Genomic DNA, 27,733 nt, shown 5'->3' with positions numbered 1-27,733 from the left:
ATCAGTAATCTGATATAAGTAATGTTAAAAGGCTATCAATATGCTTTAGAGAATTATAAAAAAAAAAACCACAACAGTTATTTCCCTTGTTTTATTTTTTTAAAGAATTATTTTATTTAACTTTATTTACTAATTTTAATTTGACCAGAGAGGACAGAGAAAGTGAGAAAACAAGTTGCTAGGTCAGGGACTTGAACCATGGTTGTTAATAAAACAAGATTCCCTTGTTTTATTAACAGTCACTAGAACTTCAATCTCAGTGTTTAATTTTCCCCAATAGTTTTGCTATTTCCAAAAGATATACTCAAAGACTGGCATTGCAGTTGACAAAACATTACCTTGCATTGGCTTTCCTTTACCAGATGGGTTCAGTAAAAACAGAACGTTGAACAGTCCACTTGGGTTCCACTTCATATCCATTAATACATAAAAAGATCCCCCCCCCTTTGTCCCCTTCAGAGAGAGAGAGAGATAAGAGATGGAGAGAAAGATGCAGGCAGAGAGAAAGAGGGAGAAGGAAAGTGATCCTTATGCCCCACCTCCCAATTAGCTCGGCTTATAAGCATGTACAACTGTGGCCTGCATGTTCAATTTGTCCAGAACTGAACCCAGCTCTCCCAGGCAGATTCCAGCTTGTTAGCAGTGGCCCTACCTGTACACGACGTGGCTGGGCCAAGAGCCTTACTTACCCAATGAGCTACTCACTTCCAACAAAGAGCAGAGGCAAAAATCCTGACGAACCACAGGACTCCCCAGCCGGTTACACTAAACACAGGACTAGCAGATACAGGTGACTTTCCTGCTGCTCAAATTCTTTTCTTCCAGAATACCCGAGAATTAGGTATTTTTAAAATACCTAATTTCATCTGTGTTTAAAAAAAAAAATTTTTTTAAATAAATAACTGTAGTCAGGGCAAGAAAAGGAACACAGTATCTTTATTGTGTGTAGTTCTAACAAACATTCACTGTGTGCACATTCCAGCAGAGACAAAGATCTTTGTTCAAAATATGCAGAAATAAAATAGGTAAACAGACTCCATTATTGAATACACAAAAGGAATGTTAATATTACTGGTTCACAGTTGAGGGTGAAGTAAAAAGAAAGCAAGTGAAGTCATGGAAATGATGCTCTCCCCAAGTGGAGGGCCCTGGTGTACACAGATGCTATTAAGACTCAGGAGTGCGGTGCTGGATATAGGGTGGGTAACTTGACAAATGCTCCTCTGCTTCTTTAGAACATCTCTTCTAGAACACCCCCACAAACTCTGAACCTGGCTCTTTCAGACCCCAACAGCCAAATCGGACTAAACTCCCCATTATTTTTGTGATATTTGGCAACACAGAGAGATGGCTACAAAAACTGATTTCTTGTTGAGACGTGTCTGAATCTATTTCTCCTGGGGCAGGAAGTAATGAACATTAGTATTGTGTATTTCTATCTCCGTCTCTTAAAATGGAATTTAACCAGATAGGTATCACTTCTGATTGTCAGCATGAGATACACAGGTAATGATATACCTAGACTATGATGGGTTGTTCATGGCTCCACATTGGAATTACGGGAGTATAAACTTAACAATGTTCTTATTTCACAACATACGTTTATAAAAACTGCTAAAAAACTTTATAGCCTCAAATTACAGGTTCCAATGAATTCTTGTTTTTGCTTTAGTGGTCACATGACGAGATCTAAGATCTACACACAATAGAAACTTTGTCCCCACCACTTTCTTACTTTTACAAATGCAGAAGTCATTTGGAAACTAAAACCCGTTCCTAAGACTCAGGGCCTAGCAAATTCTGGAGAACAGGCACTCTCACCTTCCATTTTAATGGCACAAAATCGCCCTCTCCTCCTCTTGCATTCCCCAGCCATATGTTCGGTACAGCGCACGGTCGCTTGTCTTCTTCAGGAATAAACAACAAAGTACTCAAGAGACCATTTCCGGGGGGGCACTTCAGCCCACAGAGACTGGGTCCACTCGGTCTCCAGAGAGGTTTTCATGATCTACTAATATCAAGACTGTTTCAAGAATTCAAATCCACTTTTTCTCCAAAAGCCTTTTTTGATAAGTTTGCTATTGTGTTGTATTTCTTTACTTTTTTTAAAAAAAAAATCTCACACAGAATCCACCTTTCACCTGGCTGCTTATGTTAATAGGCAGTGGAGTCATGGTAAATGGACCCAGTTTGTGTAATACCAAGTGACATTGGTAGTAGCAATAGTTCAAAAGAAGCCCTGGGTATTGGATGGATTTCATGGATGGTAGGGATGAAGTCTGAAAATCTTTTACTTCTTGATCTCAGTAAAAACAAGTCCAGGTATAAACAGGAAGAGAAAACCACTATGCAATAGAAAAACTGTTTGTGTTGGTGTTCACCCTAAAAATATCAAAAACACCAATTCTACTTAAGACTATTGTTAACATTTCTTATAAAACAGATGTTTTTCATTCAGTTTTGGAGATTGCCAACACACGTTTACAATGGAGCCAAGTTACCTTCTGGTTTCGTTTTAGCTTCCATGTTCCCTTCCCAGCCCCGCAACCCTCCTTTTTACCCCTACCACAACGTACTCCATGTAAGCATGTGACAACTACTAAGGCAATTTTATGCCAATCCCTACTCAAGGCAATCCTCCCTTGCCTTTAAGTATAGGAGCATCCATTCATACTTTTGTTACATAAAAACCAAAGATTTTTTTTCCCAACGAATTGTCTTTAAAGTGGCATCTTAATAGTACATACAAACATTTTCTAAAGACAAAGTTTGATTAAACCTATTTTCCTGATATACAAAAGCCAGCCAGAAATCTTCTGAAATTACTCCAAAATAGCATATCCAAGTGTGGAAGTACAACATTAATATTATTTTGATGAATTCTGAATTCATTCAACTGCTAAATCACAGGACGCAAGACCTGGGTTGAACTTTTTCTTAAGTAGCCTGCATGGGCAGACGCTGGCTTGCTGGGCAGTTTCCTGTCTCGTCAAGTCCCTGGCAAGCTGGAAGGGAGGGAGGAGACACTGAGTGGTATCGATGGTCCTTTTTGAACCAAGCTCCCCTGCTGGATATGATGGTGGTTCAGAAGCAGATTGGCAATCTTCAGAGGATGGGAAGAAAAATGACCACAGGTGTGGCAGAAACAGCCAGTGTATAATCTGCAGGTGCTTCCATGGGGAAAAATTAAAGTCATGTATGTTAGAGAAATCCCTGGACGAGTAAGAAACAGTCACCTAACTATAAATAATAACCTACTTCTCAAAGGAACACACATCCAAGAAAAAAACTCCCAGTATTTTTTTTTTTTATTCTCAATGGAGAAACAACAAAACCACAAGTTGGAGCCAGGGAGGTAAAATACATATGAAATAGAAAACAGTCTCCCATCACATCACCCCACTTTCAAATGCCATTTTTTATGGAAGTTGTTTTACCAGGCATACAGAAGATTAAGTTGAAATCTCTTTTATAAAACAGGGAATCAAATGTTTGCTAATCGTTAAATAAAAAGCAGCAAAAATCCCTCCTCTATAAACGTAATTCTATACTTATATCAATATTTTACCAATACAAGGTAGCTGGGGGAAGGGGAGAAAGAGCTGGCTAGAAACTGGTGCCAAATCAAAGTGAAAGTGTTGGTGCTTTTTCTGAACTCTTGCTGAAAGTAGCGTTTTTAAAAAAAAAAAAAAAAAAAAAAAAAAAAAAAAAAGATATCACCAGGGTTCTATAACCCCAATTCAGCACTCTTTCTTCTTGTTTTTTCTCACTCCCAAGAAATACAAGGGAAGCACAATTTTGTCGAACATAACCTGGGAAGAAAAGGGGCTGAACTTGAGGATGGGAAGAGGGTGGAAGAACTAGCTAGCTACCTGCTACACTGGCTTGGGAGGTAGGAAATGACCACATCCTAGTTTTAACAAATATAAACAAGGAACAAACTTATTTGGCAGTTGCATTTTAAATAACAGCTACACACCTTTACTTCATGGATTAAAGCCTTTATAATAAATAATAGAATTAAATCTGAATTTTAAAAAATTTTACTTGAAAGAAAAGTGAAAAACGAAAACCTTCAAAACTAGTGTAGCCCTCTTAAGAATGTCAAATGTGCATTCAAAGTACTAGAAAGCAGGCAATTTTAGCAAAAAGCAATGTCACTACAACATATGAACTGCAGTTATTAACAGAAAGTTCTGAAATATAAAGATATCTGCTCATGGAAACCAGCAAAGAGAGGACCCACTGGCAAGGATGCCGAAGGGTGAGCAGGTACTTTGGAAATAAGGCTCAGAGATGAAGGACACTGGTCCCAGATCTGAGGTGGACGTCTGGCCAACTGTCTCGGCTCCAAGGGGAAAAATACAACCGGCGAGATTCGAGGAGAGAGCGCTGCTGCAGCCCCAGGCAAGTCTAGTTGCCACTCCCAAGTAGATGCGCCTTTCAGACTTCAGCAAGGTCTCCTCAGGAGGATTTGCTTTCTGACGTGTAGTAACGATACAGGAAACCTAAGAGAACAGCGCCGACGATGGGGAAAATCCAATAAAACCAGCAGCTAGAAATAGGAGAGGAAGCAACAAACGTGTAAGCATTTTATGCCAATGTTCACTACCTTTAGGCAACCACATTTTAATATTAATATGGGCAAAGAGTTTTGGTTTACTTTGAGAACTGTAACTGCTCTTATCACATAGTAGTTGGGGGAGGGAAACAATATTTGGATTGGAGTCATAGCATTAAAGAAAAAGTTTTTTAAAAGGTGGAAACAGAATTTTTTTTTTTTTTTAACAGAATGTTTTGAATGGCACCAAAAAATATTGGGTTGTTGGGAAGGTCATGACCATTTTGGCACTGAAATACACGTCACGACTTTCTTGACACCCTAATACGTACACACACACACACACACCTTTGTAGGTGTTTCTACAAAGACATACAGTAGTTATTTCTGGGTTATAAGATTATGGATAATTCAAGTGTTTCTTCTGTATGCTTTTGTTTTTCACAGCTAGTTATGTCTGAATACTAACAGGGATACATATACACGAAATGTACTGACAGTTCTAATAGATGGAGTTAAGCAAATGGCAGGCAGCTTAAAAAGTACCTTTTTTCTTTCCTTTTTTTTTTGAAGAGGTTTTTGCTATCGGGCACGTGTGCTCACCCGAAAAACAGAGACAGACAGAGAGACAGAGAGCAAGAAATCACCCTGAAGGGATGGCCACGCCACAATTCCTTCTCCTCCGCTCTCCTCTCAGGATTCTGGACATGCACACACACACACACCTGGTGTGAGTTTAAGCCACTGGGTGCAGGACTCAAACAGCAGTCAACTACATGGGAGTCCAGTGACATAGCCATTATGCCAACTACTGGTCCCCAAAAATACTTTCTTTAGGAGTTTCAGTACAATAATCATTATCCTTGAAATAATTCTTTAACAGAACTTATTGGCATGGTGAGTTTTAAGGGGTAATTCTTCCATGATGAAAATGACCTGGTTACCCCTTTATTTAATGTATACATAGTCTTGGTATTAAAAGGTTTTGAGCGAGGGACCAGCAGATGCCATAATGGTTATGTCTCTAGACTCCCATATAGTAATAGCTGTAGTCGACCGCGGTTAGAGTCCTGGACCCGGTGGCTTAAACTCATGCCAGGCGCGTGTGTATGCGTGCCGAGGATCCCGAGAGGAGAATGGAGGAGAAAGGACTGTGGTGCAGCCATCCCCCCTGGGGGGTGATTTCTCGCTTTCTGTCTCTCTCTGTCTTTCTGGTGAGTGCACACACCGTATAGCAAAAACCATTCCAAAAAAGCCAAACAAACAAACAAAATGCTGAACCTAAATATCCTTGGTGAGGTATAAACATGTTTTCTCTGATTCTTCTCAGTGGCATTTAAGTATTAGGGAAGACTGTATGAGGATTAGTGGTTAGCTATTCTCAATCTTTTCTACTGAAAATTTTTTCTAAGTTCTCACGTGTCACATTGCTGAGATACACGAGATCGTGCTTGTTTTTTGTCTTGTTTTAATCTGCTAGAGGTTGCATGTGCTCTTGAGGGAGAGAGGTAAAGTGAGCAAAATGGTCATGCCCTGATTCCTTCTCTTCTATTTCTCCTTCTCTGGATTTTGGGTACATGCATGTACCTGCATGTTTTCAAGCCCCTGGGTCCAGGACTCAAACTGTATAGTTGGCCATGTGGGATCCAGCTGCCTTAACCATCACACCACCGGCTGGCCCACCTGTTTTATTTTAAACGAAGCTGCCTGTCTGATGTCTTAAACTTGTCCCAAGTATTATATCTTTCAGTATACAAAGTGCTAGGCATGTTTAGGCAATGAGATTCACTTTTATTATGAACTGCAGTTGGTTTTATTGGTTTCAAAACCTTTTCTGGGGGGTAAGGAGAGAGATGTTTGATACAGGGCATTTGTGCTCTCCGGAGAGACAGAGAAAGTGAGAAATCGTCCCCGCGGGGTGGGGGTGGGGGGAGAGAATGGCCGTACTGCAATTCCTTATCCTCCATTCTCCTCTTGGGATTTTGGGGATGAATGCACACATGCCTGCTGTGAGTTTCAATCCACTGCTTCTAGGACTCAAAACATGGTCAACCATGTGAAAGTCCAGCACTTTAACCACTATACCACCTGCTAGCCCCTCAAAAACATGTTTGTTTTTTTAAAGAGATTTTTGCTATAGGGTACGTGTGCTCACTGAAGAGACAGAGAGACAGAAAGTAAGAAATGACCCCTGAGGTGGGATGGCCATGCAGTAACCCCTTCTCCTCCATTCTCCTCTTAGGACTTTGGGCACGCCTGCACACACGCCCAGCATGAGTTTTAAGCTGCCGGATCTGGGGCTTGAACAGCGAGGCCTGTACCAGCAATATAGCCATTATGCCAACTTTGGTCCTGGTTCACCAGTAACTTCTGCCATAAACAGATTTTCTGGGCAATTCACCCAGGTTACTGCATGTAGTTATAGCATGTAGTTGTGGCTCATTTATTTTATTGCTTTGTAGTATTCTACTACAGGAATGTACCAGAATTTAACTCATTCCTTTCATTAATGAATGGACATCTGAGTTGTTTCCAATGCTTGGCTATCTTGAATGATGCTGCAATGAACAATACTGTACATATTTCCTGGTATAATTGCATACATTTATTTTGAGTATATCCATAGAAATGGAATTGCTAGGTCAAAGTTATTTCCCTTGTCAGGGACAGCAGATGGTGTAATGGTTATGTTGCTGAACTCCCACACATGGCTGAATGTGGTTCAAGTCCCAGATCCAGTGGCTTGAAAAATCACACTGGGTGCATATATGTACATGCCCAAGATCACAGGAGGAGAATGGAGAAGGGATTGAGGCATGGGCATGCCACACAACTCCCTGTCACCCAGTGATTTCTCGTTTTGCCTCTCACTGTCTGTCTCTCCAGTGAGCCCACATGCCCTATGGCGAAAAATCCTCGGGGTGGGGGGGGTTATTTGCATTACTAAATTTAATAGCTAACCAAAGTGACTGTACTCATTTATATTTCTAGAGGAAAAAAAAGTCTTAATGATCCACCTTCTAACCAACTCTTTTTATTTTCAAAATTTAAAAATTTTGCCAATCTGGTAGATATAAGTATATATATATATAAAAAAATTTTTTTAAAAGAAGACCCTCCTTGGGGGTACCAGCAGGTGGTGTGGTGGTTAAGGTGCTGGACACTCCCACATGGCCAACTACGGTTCAAGTCCCAGACCTGGTGGCTTGCTTTCTCACCTTCTCTCTCTCTCTCTCTGTGTCTCTCTCTCATCAAATTAAAAATAAATAAATGAATAGATAAAGTTAAATAATTCCTTAAAAAAAAGAATATTCATAAAATAATTAAAAATAGACTCTCCTTGGGACTAGAAGTTAGCATAATGGCTATGTCGCTGAACTCCCATGTAGTCGACAGCGGTTTGAGTCCTGGACTCAGTGGCTTAAACTCACGCTGGGCGCGTGTGCGTGCATGCCCAAGATCCCAAGAGGAAAATGGAGAAGGGACTGCAGTGTGGCCATGCCCCCTGGGAGGTGATTTCTCGCTTTCTATCTCTCTGTCTTTCTGGCGAGCGCACGCGCCCTATAGCAAAAACCTCTCAAAAAAAGACCCTCCTTAGGGGACCAGCAGTTAGTGTAATGGCTATGTCGCTGGACTCCCATGTAGTCGACCGCGGTTCGAGTCCCAGACCCAGTGGCTTAAACTTACGCCCGGTGCATGTGCGTGTGTGCCCAAGATCCCGGGAGGAGAATGGAGGAGAAGGGATTGTGGCATGGCCATCCCCCCTGGGGGGTGATTTCTCTCTTTCTGTCTCTCTGGCAAGTACACGCACCCTATAGCAAAAATCCTCTCAAAAAAAAAGAAAAAGAAAAAGAAAAAGACCCTCCTTTTCTGTTGCTATCTTCATGCCTCAGTTTCCTAACTAGGGCTACAGGCACACAACACCATGCCTGGCTCTTTCAGATGCGGACTAACCGAGCCAGCCTTGAGTTTTCAGTCCTCCTGTCTCAGTCTCCAATAGCTGGGATTATAGGTGCACAGCACACCTAGGCTTTAGGTTGGACCAGGAATAGGACCCGAGCTCCCATGTGGCCCCAGCTTGCAAAGCACAGGTCTTAGCAGTGTGCGCCATTGCAGTTGTGCCTCCACCTATGATTTAACTTTGTCTCTCTCTGATAATAAGATTAAGCCTTTTTCCATATGTGTATATTTGAGTCTCTTCTGTAAAATGCTTAAGTCTTTTTCTTATATTACAATGAGTTATTTCTTAAAAATTTATTTGAAAGAATTATTTATGTATTCTACATAATAATTGTTTAAGAATTATTTTATTTATTACCAGAGGAGAGAAGTTGGGAGGGAGGAGTGAGAAAGCACATCACCAGGTCCAGGACTTGAACCACAGTTGATCATGTGTGAGTTCAGTGCCTTAACCACCATGCCACCTGCTGCCCTGACGCATAATTCTTAATCAGTTTTATGTGTAGCTTAAGTCTACTACAAACTCTTCTGTAGCATTTAGCTGAGCATAGTCCTTCACATTAAGAAAACTGAGTTTACTTGGGACCAGCAGGTGGCATGGTGGTTAAAGCGCTGGACACTCCCACATGGCTAACCATGATTCAAGTCCTGGACCTGGTGGCTTGCTTTCTCACTTTCCTCTCTCTCTGTGTCTCACTTTCCTCTCTCTCTGTGTGTCTCTCTCTAGTCAAATTAAAATGAATAAACAATAAATCTTAAAAAAAAAAAAAAAGAAAGAAAACTGAGTTTACTAATAGTTTTGTACTTTTTTATACTCTCATCACCACAAATGAAAGATCCAGTATTTCATGGGGGAAATAAGACTTTCTTTCCCTGAAATACTTTTAAGTGGGGTATCCCAAAGACAGAGCTAATAACTATACATAATATCTATAAGTTTTTTTTTGTTTTTTCACAGTTCAAGGGTTCCATAATCATCTGAAGTACTGACATTTAAGGAATAGCAAGTTACACCTTTTAGAGCTAATACTCTTATATTACTACTATTACTGCAAGGGATACTATAATAATTCTTTTGAGAGAGATTTTTGCTATAGGGCGTGTGCACTCGCCAGAGAGAAAGAGAGACAGAAAGTGAGAAATCACTCCCAAGGGGGATGCCATGCCGCAATCCCTTCTCCTCTCGTCACCTCTCAGGATTTTGGGCACTCACACACATGTGCCCGGCCTGAGTTTTAAGCTACTGGGTCTGGGACTCAAATCATGTCAACTATGTGGGAGACCAGTGCCGTAACCAATACACCATCCACTGCTCCCCTATAATTTTTGTTTTCTGCTCAGAGTACTTTGAAAATTAAATGAGATTGAGTTTTTAAAAATAATTATTTAATTGTATTTATTTAAATTTTGACCAGAGAGAGACAGAGAAAGGGAAAGTGAGAAAAGCAAGCTACCAGGTCTAGAACCCGAACCATCATTGGCCACGTGGAAGTCCAGTACCCTAACCACCATTTGCTGGCCAAAATCTGATTAATTTTTAAGTGGAGGTCACACAGCTAGGCTGAGCTACAGAGACTGGGACTTTTTTATGCATACTGGCCTTTTACTGAGTGTGATTGCAACTGATGTCACAATAAGACTTTAAAATCACTCAAAGCAATAACCTTTTAGAATATTCGAAATGGTTAAAACTTAATTAAAAGTTGATTTTGTTAATGTCAAGAAACTACTGACCCTATAATGATTTTGGCCAAGGAAATAATTAGCTTTCAACTGTGCTCTTCCGTTTTTTAAAAAATTTATTTAATTTTATGTGTTATTATTATTATTTTTATTTTTAATTTAACCAGAGAGAGAGAGAGAGAAAGTGAGAAAGCAAGCTGCCAGGTCCTGGACTTGATCCGTGTTGGCCATGTGGGAGTCCAGCATCTTAATCACTAGGCCACTTACTGGCCCTTCAACTATACTCTTAAGTTACATTCTACATGCACATTCATGGAAGAACTGTTTGCCTGGTATTAGGTTGAGCATAAGAAAGTTCGTTAAGGGGATACTAACCTTTTGCACGAATTCTCTTTTGATGGGTCCTGAAGAAAACACATATTAAAAAATAAAAGACAAAAAGAAAGATTAACACAAAGCATTTAAATATCTTTGACTATTAAATCTGTGGCTGATAAAGAACTTCAATTTTCATGCATTTTGATGTTTATAAATCTGTAAGCAATGAGTGTACAGGAATTTTATTTCTTGTAACATACTTGTGCTCCCCAGTGAAGAACCACTCATGAAAGCGTAAAAATGAACATTTTTAGATCTAACTGCTAAGGACACAAGCTGTATTGGAATGAACCAATTTGCAGCCACAGTGATATATATGCCTGGTTTAGCTGGGCTTGCCACTGGCAGTAGCTAAGATCACATTTTCTGAAAACATTTTGTAAAGCCTAAAGTTTTTAAATGTGAAATGTTCTATATCATGTAGATGATTGCCTCAGGTTTACAGAAATAAACTGATTTACTCTTTGAAATAATAATAATTATGACTAGAGGCCTCAAGGTTTATTTAACAATGAAAAGGGGAAAGAATATAGTTAAGGGAAAGAAAATACCAAGATAATCTTTAAAACCAAATCTTGAATAAAAAGTACTGATAATATGCTTCAACATGGAAGACATTCTAAACATTATTCTAAGTGAAAGAAGTCAGGCACAAAAACACATTACGTAAGTCTGGTTGAATGAAATGTCCAGAAAAGGATCACCAATAGAGGCAGGAAGTAGATTAGGGGCTGCCTAGGGCTGCAGAGGAGGAAACGCTGCAGGGAAATGAAAAATGACTGCTAATGGCATAGGGTTCTTTTTGGAACGATGAAATTGTTCCAAAATTGACTGTGATTACGGTTGCACGGCTATTACACTAAATGCCTTTGATACGTACTTGTACATTTTAAATAAATGAACTGTGTGGTATATGAATTACTTATCAATAAAGCTGTCATCAATTTTTTTTTTACTCAATTTAAGCAATTATCAAATGCAGTTACAGATTCCATTAATTAGCCGCATAGCACAAAAGACCTGCTAACTTACTGCCAGAGCCCAATAACCCATTAGCACAGGTTGCTACTGCCCAAAATATCATCTTTGCCAATATGTAGAGAAGCATACCAGGGTACGAACATAGACAATTAAGTATTTAATGACAATTTTTGATAATCTCCAAAAATTTCCAGAAACCACACATACTAGCCCAGATATATTTTAGAGCAGTCCATGAAATGAGTTTTAATTTCACATATCCAAAACATTGTCATGCAAATGAATACATGGCCCCAAACCTGAAAGAAATTAGCCTATAGGCAAGAAAACCTTCCAACAAAAGGCTATAGAAAAATCATATTAATCTACTACCATGTTTTTCTTCAGAGGTTGATGATTACTGTTATCTGTGATATTCCTAAGAATATTACGTATCAGGCTAATTAAAACAGCTTATATGTCAATCTTTGCAAAATGCAACAACTATTACTATCCTGCAGATTTGGGAGATGGAAGTGGTAGTGATGATGGTGTATGCATCAAATTCATTGATAATGTTGCCCCTTTAAATATTGCACTACAGTAGCCAGGAAATAACTGAGTCCATCAAGAAAATGTCCATTGGTCTTTCATGCTTTATCTACATATATATCAAGGATTTACAAAGCAAAAGATGTAATTATAATATTAAAAAAGTAGCGAGGAGCCGGCAGGTGGCATGGTGGTTAAGAGCACTGGACTCCCACGTGGCCAACCATGGTTCAAGTCCCAGACCTGGCGGCCTGATTTCTCACTTTCTCTCTCTCGCTCATTCTGTCCTCCCTGGTCAAATTTAAATAAACAAATAAATAAAGTTAAATAATGAAATCCTTGAAAAAAAAAGTAGTGATTATTTTAAAGGCTCACATGAGTAGAGTTGTAAGTTATGATGTGCAATCTATAATTAATTCAAAGTAAAAGCCATATAGTTTATGTAAATGGACTCTAGATTTCAAAGCTTTCATCCTCTCTTTCTTTACTTCTCTTTTTCCAGGAGAGATAACTCCAGTTTATTACTCTCAGCTTGACCTATCTTTCTACTTTAGGCTTTAACACTGCAGAGCTGACACACTGCCGACCCCCATAATAGCTGTGCCCCTGGGAGGTGAAGGGAGTAAACCATGAGGTTAGAAAGGCTGAGAAAAGCCAAGGTTGCACACCCTTCAAACAAGGAAACAAGGGCCCGGAAGAGCTCAGTCACTGTACATAGTGAGTGGGAGGTGGGCAGTGTTCCCTGGACAGTGGTCAGACATCTAAGTCCCTCACTTCTTGGATTTAATTACGGTCCAAAGTTAGTAAGGCCAGAAATGTGATGCTGTGAACAGACTTCAGTGTCTACAGGGTCATGGCGTATGATCCGTCGTGTGATTGTGTCTCTTATTCAGACAAAACCCCTGGCGCTGTGCTAAGCAGATTGAGCCTTAGACTATGTAATAAGCAACTGAGTGGAGAGGGAACAGAGGGAACCAAGATCACAATATGCTAAAATTCTAAGTTTCTAATAAAAAATAAAAAGTATATTGGGATCAGCAGTTGGTGTAATGGTTATGTTGCTGGACTCCCATGTAGTTGACTGTGATTTGAGTCCTGGATCCAGAGACTTAAACTCACGCTGGGTGCATGTACATGTGTACCCAAGATCATGAGAGAAGAATGGAGGAGAAGGGACTCTGGTGTGGCCATACCCCCAGGGTGATTTCTCTCTTTCTGTCTTGGTCTCTTTCTGTCCCTCTAGCAAGTGCACGTCTTATAGCATCTCTAGTAATAACTAAAAAAATTAATAAAACAAAACATACATGGGGGAACAACAGATGGCACGATGGTTACATCACTGGACTCCCATGTAGTCAACCGTGGTTCAAGTCCTAGGTCTGGTGGCTTAAAACTCACACCGAGCATGTGTGTGTGCATGCCCAAAGTCCCAAGAGAAGAATGGAGAAGGGATTGTGGCATGGCCATTCCCCCTGGAGGGTTATTTCAGACTTTCTCTCTCTCTCTGTCTCTCTAGCGAGCACACGTGCCCTATAGCAAAAATCTCTCTTAAGAAAAAAAAAAAAAAGGTTAAAAATAAAAAACAAAAAATCATACATGGTGGTTTTTTAACTTAAGTACTCAGTTGGTTTTTAAAATCAATCCATTCATTGAGGCAAAATAGACCTATCTGTCTAACACATTAGAGGAAAGAAAAGAGAAAGAAACATACACTCCCTTTAGGCTGCTGGCCGCTACAGCTGCTGACGGCCAAACAAATGCCAATGACAGTAGCCTGGCTTTTTAATTGACTATAATGAAAGAGATCTTTAAAGCACACCTCTTAGCAGCAAAGTTCGGAAAGAAGCCAAATAAGTCATTTTACATCACAGAAAAGAAAAAAGTTATATTAACGCATAACCTTCCATCTCCTCCACCCTTCTCTCTGTATATAGTCTGCCAATCCTTATTTCCACACCAAAAAAGCTGTGTGCTGAAACTAATGGATACTTAAGTGAAATGGCTACAGTTTATAGCTGACTTTAATTCATCCCTTTGGGCGTTCATATCTGGCTGGATACATTCAGACCCGGATTTTAATGCTCTCAACCTCTCATATGGACAGTAGTCATTGCAATACAATGATTTTAGTTATAAGAGAGCAGATTCAATCTAAAGTATTTAAAGCATAATCCCTACTAAGTAACTCACAGGCATGTATGTTTATTCTCCAAGGAGTTTGGAATACACCTGTAGACAACAGAACTGCTGTTAAGTCCACTATGATTTTAGCTCAAAACAGAAATTAACTGTTTAAGTAAAACTGGTTTCTAAAGTTCAAGGTTCACTAGCCTTTAATTCTCCTATAAAATAAATAAGTAAATAAGTATGTTTACAGACATATAAATACTAAAGATGGAGGGACCAGCAGTTAGCGTAATGGCTATGTCGCTGGACTCCCACGTAGTAGACCGCAGTTCGCATCCCGGACCCAGTGGCTTAAACTCACGCCGGGCGCGTGTGCGTGAGTGCCCCAGATCCCGAGAGGAGAACGGAGGAGAAGGGATGGCGGTGTGGCCATCCCCCCTGGGGGGTGATTTCTCGCTTTCTGTCTCTGTCTGGCGAGCACACTCGCCCTATAGCGACAACCTCTCAAAAAAAACCCAAAAAAACTAAAGATGGACTTTGGAAGGTAAAAGGAAATCTTTTATCATATGTACCTCACTAAATTTTTTTCTTTTTCTAAAAGAATTATTTATTTAATTTATTATTGTTATTTAATTTGCTATAGGGCAGGGCCAGCAGGTGGCGTGGTGGTTAAGGGCACTGAACTCCCACATGGCCAACCGTAGTTGAAGTCCCAGACCTGGCAGCTTGCTTTCTCACTCCCCGCCCCCCTCACTCTGCCGCCCCTCTGGTCAAATCAAAATAAATAAGTGAAGTTAAATAAAATAATTCTTAAAAAAAAATGCTATAGGGTATGTGCATTCACCAGGGACAGAGAAGGGCTGGGAGTGAGGAGACTGGAAAGCAGGCCACCAGGTCCAAGACAAACTGTGATTGGCCATGTGGGAGTCCTGTGCCTTAACTACCACACCGTCTGCTAGTCCTCTCAGTAAACTTTTTATAAAGCTGCTTATAACTGAAATCTAATATCTTCAAGATTAATGCAAAATCAGTTTTACTATTTGTAAAATGGAAGTTTCAGATCAGATGAACTTGAATTCTAAAGTCCTATTCAATTATCTCAACAGAGTTTTCTTTCTTTTGATCCCTTTGCTTTAGTTTTGCTATAGGGAGCATGCACTTGCCAGAGGGAGAAACAGGCAGGGGTGGGGAGAGTGAAAAACCACTCCCCGGGGGGACAGCCACAATACAATCCATTCTCCTCTCCGGATTTTGGGCACACACGTGCATGCACCCAGTGGGATCTATATGGGATCCCGCTACCTTTGAAAACTACGCTACTGGTTGGCCCAACAAATTTTCTAAGTCAAGGGAATTTTAACAAAATATACAAGAACAGTCTTTTAAACAGTAGAGAGAAGGAGGGCCCAGCAAGATGACGCAATTGTTATGTCGCTGAACTCCTACGTAGTTGACCGTGGTTCAAGTCCTGGACCCAGCGACTTAAAACTCATGCTGGGCATGTGTGTGTGTGTGTCCCCAAGATCCTGAAAGGAGAATGGAGGAAAAGAAACTGTGGTGTGGCCAATGCACTGGGGTATGATTTCTCACTTTCTGTCTCTCCAGCAAGCACACATGCCCTTGCAAAAATTTCTCTCTCTCAAACAGTACAAAAATTTCTCTCAAAAAAAAAAAAAAAAAAAAAAAAAAAAAAAGGTAGAGAGAAGGAAACACCATTCTCTTATGTCTAGGTTTCTCTCTTCCACCAGCTACATAAGGAGTGTTTTCCCAGATCTACTTCTAAGAGGCACAGTACATAAGTACTAACCTTTCTTGATAAAGTTAAAAGAACAAGAGAGGGGCCGGCAGGTGACATGGTGGTTAAAGGCGCTGGATTCCCACATGGCCGACCGTGGTTCAAGTCCTGGACCTAGTAGCTTGCTTTCTCCCTCTCTCTCCCTCCCTCTCTTTCACTCTGTCCCTCTCTGGTCAAATTGAAATAAACACATGAATAAATAATAAAGTTAAAAAAAAAAAAAAAAGAAAAAAAAGAGAGATGTCACATTTGGCAAACACAAGGAAAGGGTTTTGGAGGCCAGTGGAGTAGATTTCACTGTCGACTCTTGAGAAAACATGAGAGAAGAGCACATGCTTAAGGAATGTGGTGTACTCTGGACGAAAATACAGGGAAGAAATGAGCCATAATCATGATTATGATGCATTGAGAAAACAGACAGGGCATTATAAACATAGCTTCTGGGGGCCAGCAGGTAGCATGGAGGTTGAGATACTGGACTCCCACATGGCTGACCATGGTTTGAGTCCTGGACTTGGTGGCTTGCTTTCTCACTTTCCCTCTCTTTCTTTGTCTCTCTTTGGACACATGTCTACTAGAAAATTTTAAAATAATAATAAATAAAATAATTCTTCTTATAAAACATAGTTCTCAAAGGTTTAAATAAAAGGCAAGTATCAGGCATGTACAGTTTTTGTTTCAGGTCTTAAATTGGACATTAGCTGTTTTAAAAGAATTCGCAGTATTTAAAACTAGAGGAAGTGAATTTTAAGCCACAGTACATCTTCAGTAAATTTAATGGGTGGTCTCAAGGGGTTTTTGCAGCTTTTTATTTAGAATTCTTTGATATCTCTAAAGCCAGTAATTTATGAAAAAGTTTGGCAACTTCTGGTTTCAAATACTAATGGAAAGGATTTTCCCCCATAAAACTATGGACCTTACAGCATAAGCTACTACTCTATGAATTTCAGTATTAAGTTCATCTTACCACCTAAAAAGTTGGAGTACTGAAGATTATGATTTCAACATTTTATAGTCTCAACTATCATATTATCCTGTACCATGAATATTGAGGACAGCCTTCTTGTGAAGCTCCACTGTACTAAGATACAGAGATCACTGGAAACCATTTATTTCTGGATGAGAATACAGTTTAACGATTCCTATCTTCCATAGTATATACTCCTAGAGTCAGCCCGATTATATAAAAAATATTTCCCTGTAGATAAGGAAAAATTCAAAGATAGGGAACCAGCAGTTAGCGTAATGGCTATGTCGCTGGACTCCCACGTAGTCGACCGCGGTTCACGTCCCGGACCTGGTGGCTAAAAACTCACGCCGGGCGCGTGTACGTGCGTGCCCAAGATCCCGAGAGGAGAATGGAGGAGAAGGGATTGCGGCGTGACCATCCCCCCTGGGGGGTGATTTCTCGCTTTCTGTCTCTATGTCTCTCTCTGTCTGTCTGGCGAGCGCACACGCCCTACAGTGAAAATCTCTCCAAAAAAAAAAAAAAAAAAAATTCCCCGTAGGGGCCAGCAGATGGCATGGTGGTTAAGGTACTGGATTCTCGCATGGCCTACTGTGGTTCAAGTTTTAGATCCGAAGCTTTGAAAATCATGCCTGGCACGTATGCATGCATTCCCAAAATACTAGGGGGAAAATGGAGAAGGGACTGCAGTGTGGTCATTCCACCTAGGACGTGATTTCTCATTTCCCCTTTCACTGTCTTTGGAGAACACACGTGCCTTATGGCAAAAATGAAAAAACAAAAAATAAAAACAAACCCTAAAACAAATGTATATACATACACTTCTCTTTTTTAAAACAATTATTTATTTAATTTTATTTATTCATTTATTTTAATTTGACCAGAGAAAGACAGACACACAGAGAGAAAGAAAGAGAGAAAGCAAGTCACCAGGTCCGGGACTTGGACCATGGTTGGTCATGAAGGAATGTGCAGCGCCTTAACCACCACACCACCTACTGGCCCTATATACATTTCTCTTAAGAAACCACTGTTGAGAGCCAGCAGGTAATGTGGTGGTTAAAGACACTGGACTCCCACATGGCCGAATGCAGATCAAGTCCTGGACCTGGCAGCTTACTTTCTCACTCTCTGTCCCTCTCTGATCAAATTAAAATAAGTAAAGAAATGAAATGAAATAAGTAATTCTTAAAAAAAAAAAAACAGAACAAAACCCAAAGAAAGAAAGAAACCACTGTGAGGGGTTGACAGATGGCGTGATAGTTCAGGTGGACTCCCACATGGTCAACTGCAGTTCAAGTCCTGGACCTGGTGGCTTACTTTCACTTTCCCTAAAACTAATAATTAATTAATTAATTCCTTAAAAAAATTGTGATAAGATATATAACATACCACTAAAGAAAAAATACCGGGCCAGCTGGTGGTGTGATGGTTTAAGGCAGCTGGGTTCTACATGGCACTGGCTGCATAGTTTGAGACCTAGACCCTGCAGCTTGAAAAACATGCCAGGCATGTGTGCATGCGTGCCCAACATTCCAAGAGAAGACTAAAGGAGAAGGGATTGAGGTGTGGCCATCTCTCTTTGGGGGTGATTTCTCATTTTCCCTCTCTCTGTCTCTGTGTCCTATAGAAAAAACTTTAAAAAAAATACAATTTGTAGACTTTTATACATTATAATTACAAAAATATTTTTTCAACATAAGAAGTGCTCTCATAGTTACTTTGTGTTAAAAATGGGTTATAGTCCCTAGATACAAGGTACATCCCTTGTACAGAGGGGAACAGTTCTTCGGTCAGATGCTGAGTGTTATTTTCTTAACATGCTGAATATACTAATTAAGGCCAGGTTACTTAAAAACACAAGTGAAGATTCAAGATTGGGTAGTACACACATTAAGAAGGGAGGACAAACTAACAGGTTTTTAAAAAAATTTATTTAACTTTATTTATTATTGTTAACATATATATATTTTTAATTTGCTATAGGGCACATGTACAAGACAAAGAGAGAAGGAAAGTAAGAAAACAAGCAGTCCAGTCCAGGACTCAAACCATGGTCAGTGATGTGGGAGTTCAGTGCCCTAGCCACTATGTCACCTGCTGGACCCCAACAGGCTTTTTTTAAAGCATTTAAGGAACATTTCGTTCATCCTCCTTTCATAAACGAGTCACCATTCTGAGTAGAAGAGTCTAGCAAAACAAAGAGTTGATTTACACAAATTGTAGGACAATAGAGGGCAGACATGGTCAAGCAAGCAGTCTTTTAAGTTGAAAGAATTCTTGTGTCTAGATCAATCATAATTCTGTGTCAAACCTGTCTGCTAATTCTGACTTGGTGAGGAATGAGAAGCAAAAGTTAGGAGGAGGAAAGAGGGAGGGCAAGACTGCCTCCATATTGTTCTAGATGACACCTGAACGCTTGCCCTTTAGAAGTCAGTGTAATAGCTATTTGAAAGAGAGAAGTCAATGAAAATTGTAAAGGAACCATGTAGTTTGTGGGAAGCAAAAGAGACTTTCACATTTTCTTCCTGGTACATACCACAAAGTACATTAAGGTACTTAATCTATTGTTTTTGTTATGTCATTGAGTAACTGGGAGAGGTACGGGTCTATTCAAGCCTATAGAATAAAGGAATTATATAAATTTGGGATAAAAGGAAAGAAAGAACTCTGTATTACAGAAAAAAAGTTAATTTACAAGATAAAATCAACTTTTAATGTTTTTTTCTAACACGGAAGCAATCATTATCACCTACTTTACATAGTGTAAAAATCAGGGTTTTTTCTACAATTGAACCCATAAACTAATTTCTTTCAAAACCATATGGGGCATAGCTTTGGTATTTCAATTTTTTTTTTTTAATTTAAAAAGCATACAGAAGCATTTAACAAAGTATTTCCTACTGTTTAAGATTCAGCTGTTCTTTTTTCCTGAGATGGTAGTAGGTCAAATTCCTGAAAAATATGATTTTTGCTTGGGGAAAAAAGTAAATTTTTTTTTCACGACTCTTGTTAAGATAATATTTTGAAAAAGCAATTCTATATGAGTAGACAAATATAAACACTTGCAATGCATAAATCAAACAGATAACTTACCTTGCTACCACCTTCAGGCTTAAGGTCACTCTGTTAAAAATAAGAAAACAAATATTTTAATCCATATCCAAATGAACTCTTACTATGTGCATCTTTCCAACCTTAGGACGTGAGACTTCATTCTGGTGGCAGTGAATTTCCTGGGAGACTTCAGGGTGTGTAGGATACTGACACTCCAACCCTGAGCATATCAGGGTCTCATGCTAGACTGGTATGTGTGGGGGACCAGCAGATGGCATAATGGTAACATCGCTGGACACCCACATGGCTGACCATAGTTCGAGTCTCGGATCCAGATGTTTGAAACTCACACCAGGTGTGTGTGTGCACACCGAAGATCCTGAGAGGAGAATGGAGAAGAGATTGTGGCATGGCCATCCCCCAGGGGGATGATTTTTTGCTTTCTGTCTCTCTCTATCTCTCTGGTAAGCACATACACCCTATAGCAAAAATCTCTCTGTATTTAAAAAAAAAAAAAAAAAAAGGACTATATATGGTCAGCTTAAAAAGTCCATAGTCACTATCTTTAGCAAGAAACTTGCAAGAATAATATAGTCACAGGAGTGTGGTGGTTAAAGGTGCTGGACTCCCACATAGCTGACTATGGTTCAAGTCCTAGACCTGGTGGCTTACTTTCTCACTTTCCCTTTCTCTCTCTCTCTGTCTGGTCAAATTAAAAATAATAACAACACATGGAATTAATTAAATAAATCATTCTTAAAAAAAAATAAACCCAATCACTATTTTAGGTAGAGATGTTACTAACTGTATTACAACAATAAGTCACTCAATAAAAATAATAATCCAAGAGACGAGCAGTTGGCATAATGGCTATGTCGCTGAACTCCCACGTAGCCAACTGTGGTTCAAGTCCTGGACCTGGTGGCTTAAACTCATGCTGGGTGCATGTGCATTTGTGGCCAAGATTTCGAGAGGAGAATAGAGAAGGGATTGCAGCATGGCCATCCCCCTGGGAGGTAATTTCTCACTTTCTGTCTCTCTGTCTCTCTCTGTCTTTCTGGCGAGCACAGGTGCCCTATAGCAAAAACATCTTCCCCATCCCCCCCAAAAAAACAACCAAAATCAGTTCCCTTTTCAGAGATACCACATGCTTACAATGCTTGGCAAACAAGATGTGTCTTAGCATAGTGAAAAAAGGAAAAAATTCTGTGTGACGGTTGGGTTGAATGAATTTCTATTTTAGTAATTCGTTCCTTCACGCTGCTCCGTGGCTGTTAAGTAGTTTTTTCCCGTGGTTCAAAAATCACCCTAGGGGGTGATTTCTCGCTTTCTGTCTCTCTGTCTCTCTGGCGAGCACATGCGCCCTATATCAAAACCCTCCCCCCGCAAAGAAAAGTAGTTTTTACCATATAAGCACTCCTGGCTGAGAGTTCTTACCGGATGGACGTCACCAATATAGTACTGCTTGAGCATTTCTCTGGCATCAGAGGAGTGGCCTACATCTTCAAAGCTTTCACTTGCATCTGCACCAGCTTGTTCCAGCAGAACCTCTTCTCCACCAGGGTGCTACAAGGAAAGATATTTAATGACCAGAGGGTTCTCTGAAACGCAAACTAGATGTTTCCATCTCCTTTTCCTCCTTTCTCTTCTCTCCCTTTAATGGGAGTAATGGAATAAACTGACATTGTGTTATCACCTAACTGGTGCAAGGGGAAGAACACAGAACAATTTTGTGAGATTCTGGCCCAAAGTGTATAATACGAGCACTGTGAGAAACCTGGGTATAATACAGGTATTGTAAGAAACCACAAATTGAACGACATTCTATAAAGCAACTGGTCTGTTATTTCCAAAAATATCAAGGTCCTGAAAATCAAGATAAGACTGAAGAAAGTGATCTAGAGTGAAAGAGGATAGAGACACATGACAACTGGAATGTGGGATCCTGGGTTGGTTCTTGTTACCAACATTACTGAGACAGCTGCAGACCCGAATGGAGACTACGGTCAAAGGGCATATGGAATTCTTTATTCTTGCAAGTTTCTTTGTAAGTGACATCATTTCAAACTATAATGTTCAATAAATTGACTTAATAAGTTATGTGACCCTGGGCAAGTTAATAAGAAAATGAGGTATTTTTATATCCCATATTTGTCAAATGGAGGTGATTAATAAGAGTAGATATCTCGGGCCAGTTATGTGTTACAGGGGTAATATACTGCTTGAGAGAAGCCAAATCCCACACAATGACTGGTTCAAATTCCCAGCAGGATAAGGATCCAATAGTTTGGAGGACTGGAGGTGAGAGAAGATCACACTGTGACCACTCTGTGGAGTGTGATCATCTCTCCCACACACATGTGTGCGTTCTATTATTTTTAAAAAGGCGGGACCAGCAGTTGGCAAAATGGCTAGGTCGCTAGACTCTCATGTAGTCGACTGCAGTTCGAGTCCTGGACCTGGAGGCTTAAACTCACGCCAGACATGTGTGTGTGTGTGCCCAAGATCCCAAGAGGAAAATGGAGAAGGGACTGTGGCATGGCCATCCCCCTGTGGGGGTGATTTCTTGCTGTCTCTTTGTCTCTCTCTGCCTTTCTTTCGAACGAATGCACCCTATAACAAAAACTTGTCCAAAAAAAAGGGGATTGGGGAACTTACATAAATTATCTTGATAACAACTGTATTAAATAAAAATAGAAAAGATGGGACTAGCAGTTGGTGTAATGGCTATGTCGCTGGACTCCCATGTAGTTGACTGCAGTTCAAATCCCTGACCCAGTGGCTTAAACTCACACCGGGCACATGTATGTGCATACCCAGGATCCTGAGAGGAGAGTGGAGAAGGTATTGTGGCATGGCCATCCCCCCAGGGGGGCAATTTCTCATTTTCTATCTCCCTGTCTCTCTGGTGAGCACATGCACCCTATAGCAAAAACCTCTCCAAAAATAAATAAATAAATAAAATAGAAAAGAACAAGGTGTAATAGTTATGTTACCATCTGTGATTTTTAAAAAGAGATTTATTTTATTTAACTTTATTTATTTAGTTTTTAAAATGTGACCAGAGAGGGACAGAATGAGAGAGAGAGAAAGAGAGGGAAAGTGAGAAAACAAGCCGCCAGGTCCAGGACTTGAACTATGGTCAGCCATATGGGAGTCCTACGCCCTTAACCACGATGCCACCTGCTGGCCTCTATCATCTGTGATTTTAAAAAGTAGATGCGTAGGGGCCAGTAAGTGGTATGGTGGTGAATGCCCTGGACTCCCAGATTACTAACCATGGTTTGAATCCTGAACCTGGTGGCTTGGCAATCATGCTGGGCATGTGTACATGCATGTCCCAAATCCCAAGAAAACGGAGAAGGGACTGCAGTGTAGCCATTCCCCCAGGGGGTGATTTCTCACTTTCTTTCTCCCTATTTCTCTTGAGAAAGTGCATGTGCCCTATGACAAAAACCTGAAAAAAAAAAAAAGATATATATGTGCTTACACATACATAAAATATCTCTGGTGACATTGAAGAGAACCTGGGAGCTAAGAGACAAGGCGGAGGGGATACTTTTCACTGTATCCTCTTGAAATCATTTTACCAAGTATACTCTTCTCAGAAAATAAACTTTTTTTTTTTAAAGAAAGAGATTTTTGCTATGGACAGTGTGCTTACTAGAGAGAGAAAGAAAATGAGAAATCAACCCCCATGTTGGATGGCCATGCCACAATCCCTTCTCTTCCATTCCCCGTGATTTTGGGCACACGTGCACAAGTGCCCAGCACTGAGTTTCAAGCCGCTGTGTCCAGGACTTGAACTATAGTCCGCCACATAGGAGTCCAGCACCTTAACCACTATACCATCTGCTGACCCCCACAATAAACTTTTTAAAAAATAAAGTTATACATAAGGGCTGGCGGGTAATGTGGTGATTAGGGATGCTAGTCTCCCAAGTAGCTAACCATGGTTCAAATCTCATAACTGGTGGCTTGCTTTCTCACTTTCTCTCTTTATCACTGGTCAAATTAAATTAAATCAAATTAAATTAGGGGACCAGCAGTTGGTGTAATGGCTATGTTGCTGGACTCCCATGTAGTTGACTGCAGTTCAAGTCCTGGACCTGGTGGCTTAAACTCATGCCAGGCACGTGTGCATGTGTGCCCAAGATCCCGAGAAGAGAATGGAGGAGAGGGAACTGTGGCATGGCCATCCCCCCTGGGGGGGTGATTTCTAGCTTTCTGTCTCTCTGTCTCTCTCTGTCTTTCTGATGGGCGCATGCACCCTATACAAAAACCTCTCAAAATAAAATAAAATAAATTAATGAAATTAAATAATTCTTAAAAAAATATGTTACATTTAGAACGAGCAGGTGGTGGTGTGGTGATTGGGGCACTGGCCTCCCACATGGCCAACAGTGATTCAAGTCCTGGGCCTGGTGGCTGGCTTTCTCACTTTCCCTCTCTCTTTCTTTTCTCTCTGTTCAAATTAAAAAGAATAATAATAAATTACTCTTTTTTAAAAAAGTTATGTGTTTATTTTTTTAAAAAGTTACTTAGCAGAGGCCTTGACTGAAAGTGAATACTCAACACTTAATTATTAGCAAACTTAGAATTGATATTATTCAACATACCTAAATGTGTCCTTTTATTAAATATGCTTTTTATAACAACGATTTAAGCAAGAATAATGTTATCATTCCTATTTCAAAGATTAATTCAAATGACAACAAAGGCTTGGCAAGGGTAACCTCCCAGTCATAGTTATTTGCCTACAAGCTCCCTGAGGATAACTTCTATTTTTATCTCCAAGAACATCTCCACCCAATAATTCTCACATCCCAGGGTTTTGAATATGCTATTAGAGCAAAAAAAAAAAAAAAGACAACCATCATTCATTTGAAATATCTCAGCTGGTTTTTTTGTCAATGAACTAAGTCATTAGTTTTGAAATTACATCTCAGTTTGCTCTATGTATCTAAATTATGGGAGATATATTTCCTCATAACACATTTCAACTACTATTTTGCCTTTTGGAGTAAAAGGATAACAAAATTTCTTGGCAATCTGAGATATTCAGGAAAAAGAGCATCATTCATTTGAAATATCTCAGCTGGTTTTTCTGTCAATGAACTAAGTCATTAGTTTTGAAATTACATCTCAGTTTGCTCTATGTATCTAAATTATGGGAGATATATTTCCTCATAACACATTTCAACTACTATTTTGCCTTTTGGAGTAAAAGGATAACAAAATTTCTTGGCAATCTGAGATATTCAGGAAAAAGAGCAAATTTATGACTTCCTACACAGCTTTCTACAGAGTACTTCCATTTTCACCAATCTTTCATCACTTATAAATAAATAAAAAGAAGAAAGTATAATACTTAAAATATGTGTGTATGTAAAAATTCTTTATTCACTGTGCTAAGTTTGGGGTAAAAACAAGAATAAAAAATCATTTATAGGGAACCAGCAGTTAGCGTAATGGCTATGTTGCTGGACTCCCACGTAGTCGACCGCGGTTCGCGTCCCGGACCCGGTGGCTTAAAACTCACGCCGGGCGCGTGTGCATGCGTGCGTGCCCAAGATCCCAAGAGGAGAATGGAGGAGAAGGGATTGCGGCGTGACCATCCCCCCTGGGGGGTGATTTCTCGCTTTCTGTCTCTATGTCTCTCTCTGTCTGTCCGGCGAGCGCACGCGCCCTATAGCAAAAACCTCTCCAAAAAAAAAAGAAAAAATCATTTATAGTCGTGTAACAGAAATAAGAACAGTTTATGGGACCAGCAGTTGGCAAAATGGCTATGTCGCCGGACTCCCATGTTTGGACTGTGGTTTGAGTCTCGGACCTAGCGGCTTAGACTCACCGGGCGCATGTGTGTGCGTGCCTTAGATCCCGAGAGGAGAATGGAGAAGAAGGGATTGCAGTGTGGCCACCATCCCCCCCCCCGGGGGGTGATTTCTCACTTTCTGTCTCTCTCTCTGCCTTTCTGCTGAGTGCATGCACCCTATAGCAAAAAAAAACTCTCCAAAAAAAGAAAAATGAAATAAGAACAGTTTACAACTGGGCATAAAATTCCACTGTGTTTCTTGTGCATTCTTTCAATCATCTGATTATGATTTTACAATTCTGAATCCTTACTATCTTATGTGCTAAGCAGGGATGAATAGTTTTTGAGGCCAGCCCCATGGCCTGGTGGTTAAGGGAGCCAGATCTCACATGGCCAGCTGATCAGTTCAAATCCTAGCCTTAGAGTTTAAAAACACACCAGGTACATGTGTGTGCATACCTCAAATCCTGACAGTATGGAAATACATAAGGGAAGGGAGTTCGGTGTGACCATGCCCCATTGGGAGATGTTTTCTCCCTCTTTCTCTCTCTCTGTCTCTAAAGAGTATATGTGCCCTCTGGCAAATTAAAAGCAAATAAATAGGGACCAGCAGTTGGCGTAATGGCTATGTTGCTGGACTCCCATGTAGTCGACTGCAGTTCAAGTCCTGGACTCAGTGACTTAAACTCATGCCAGGTGTGTGTGTGGGTACCCAAGATCCCGAGAGGAGAAGGGATTGCAGTGTGGCCATTCCCCCTTGGGGGTGATTTCTCACTTTCTGTCTCTCTGGCGAACACATGCACCCTTATAGGAAAAAACCTCTACCCCCCTCTACCCCCCCTCCAAAAAAAGGCAAATAAATAAACAAAAGTATCAGTGTTTTTACAAAAGCAAATTCATACAATCCATAATTTTTTGAGATTTTTGCCTTAGGGTGTGTGCACTTACCAGAGGCAGAGATAGAGACAGAGAGACAGAAAGTGAGAAATCACCCACAATGGGGGATAGTGACACTGCAATCCCTTCTCCTCCATTCTCCTTCAAGGATCTTGGGCATGCACACACCCATGCCCTGCATGATTTTCAAACCGCCAGCTCCGGGACTCAAATCACGGTCAGCTCTGTAAGAGTCCAGTGACATAACCACCATGCCATCTGCTGGCCCCCAGTCCTTAACGTTATATAGACTGCTTTTCTTTCTGAGGCAAGGGAGTCGGCGTGGTCAAAATAACCTTTGGTTTAGTTCACTCTAAAATGTGGTCTTGGGCCAGCAGGTGGGGTGGTGGTTAAGAGCATTGGACTCCCACATGGTTCAAGTCCCAGACCTAGCTGCTTACTTTCTCACTTTCCCTCTCGCTCTGTCTCTCTTTCTGGAAATATTAAAATAATAGAGTTAAATAAAATAATTATTTTTAAAAAAATAAACAAAATGTGGTCTTACTATATAGATAGTTTAGAATAAGCAAAGGGATGTTAGGGAATTTTTGGCTTCAGTTTTAGAACTTTGTATTGCTATTTAACATTGAATGGCATTAGGGCTTGCAGTGGACATCTGGAAGCCCAGGTGGAAGCAGTGTGCTGGGTGGAGGCCACAACAGAGTCCCAGGTAAGTCCTAGACCAAGATAATGCCCAGGCTGAGAAGCATAAGAAGGCCTGTGGAAGAACCCAAAGAACCTTAGCACCCCAGAGAGAGGGTAAGATGTAAAAATTCTTTATTCACTGTGCTAAGTTTGGGGTAAAAACAAGAATAAAAAATCATTTATAGGGAACCAGCAGTTAGCGTAATGGCTATGTTGCTGGACTCCCACGTAGTCGACCGCGGTTCGCGTCCCGGACCCGGTGGCTTAAAACTCACCCCGGGCGCGTGGGGACGCGCG

At 40.4% G+C, this 27,733-nt stretch overlaps 1 protein-coding gene across 1 annotated transcript in view; it reads right to left on the bottom strand.

The window, feature by feature from the left end:
- Positions 1–4,337: 4,337 nt before the first annotated feature.
- LOC102491214 (cytochrome b5 type B) overlaps positions 4,338–27,733 on the bottom strand; it is a gene marked incomplete at its 5' end in the record, with an annotated part of 46,783 nt that continues 23,387 nt past the window's right edge. Inside the window, 4 exon segments of the mRNA XM_027775097.1 lie at positions 4,338–4,555; positions 10,580–10,608; positions 20,080–20,109; positions 21,478–21,606. Coding sequence (XP_027630898.1) covers positions 4,465–4,555; positions 10,580–10,608; positions 20,080–20,109; positions 21,478–21,606 — 279 coding nt within the window.

This window comes from Tupaia chinensis, unplaced genomic scaffold, assembly GCF_000334495.1.
Source record: "Tupaia chinensis unplaced genomic scaffold, TupChi_1.0 Scaffold000523_1, whole genome shotgun sequence".
NCBI lineage: Eukaryota > Metazoa > Chordata > Mammalia > Scandentia > Tupaiidae > Tupaia > Tupaia belangeri.
This window is presented reverse-complemented; position numbering and strand designations above follow the sequence as displayed.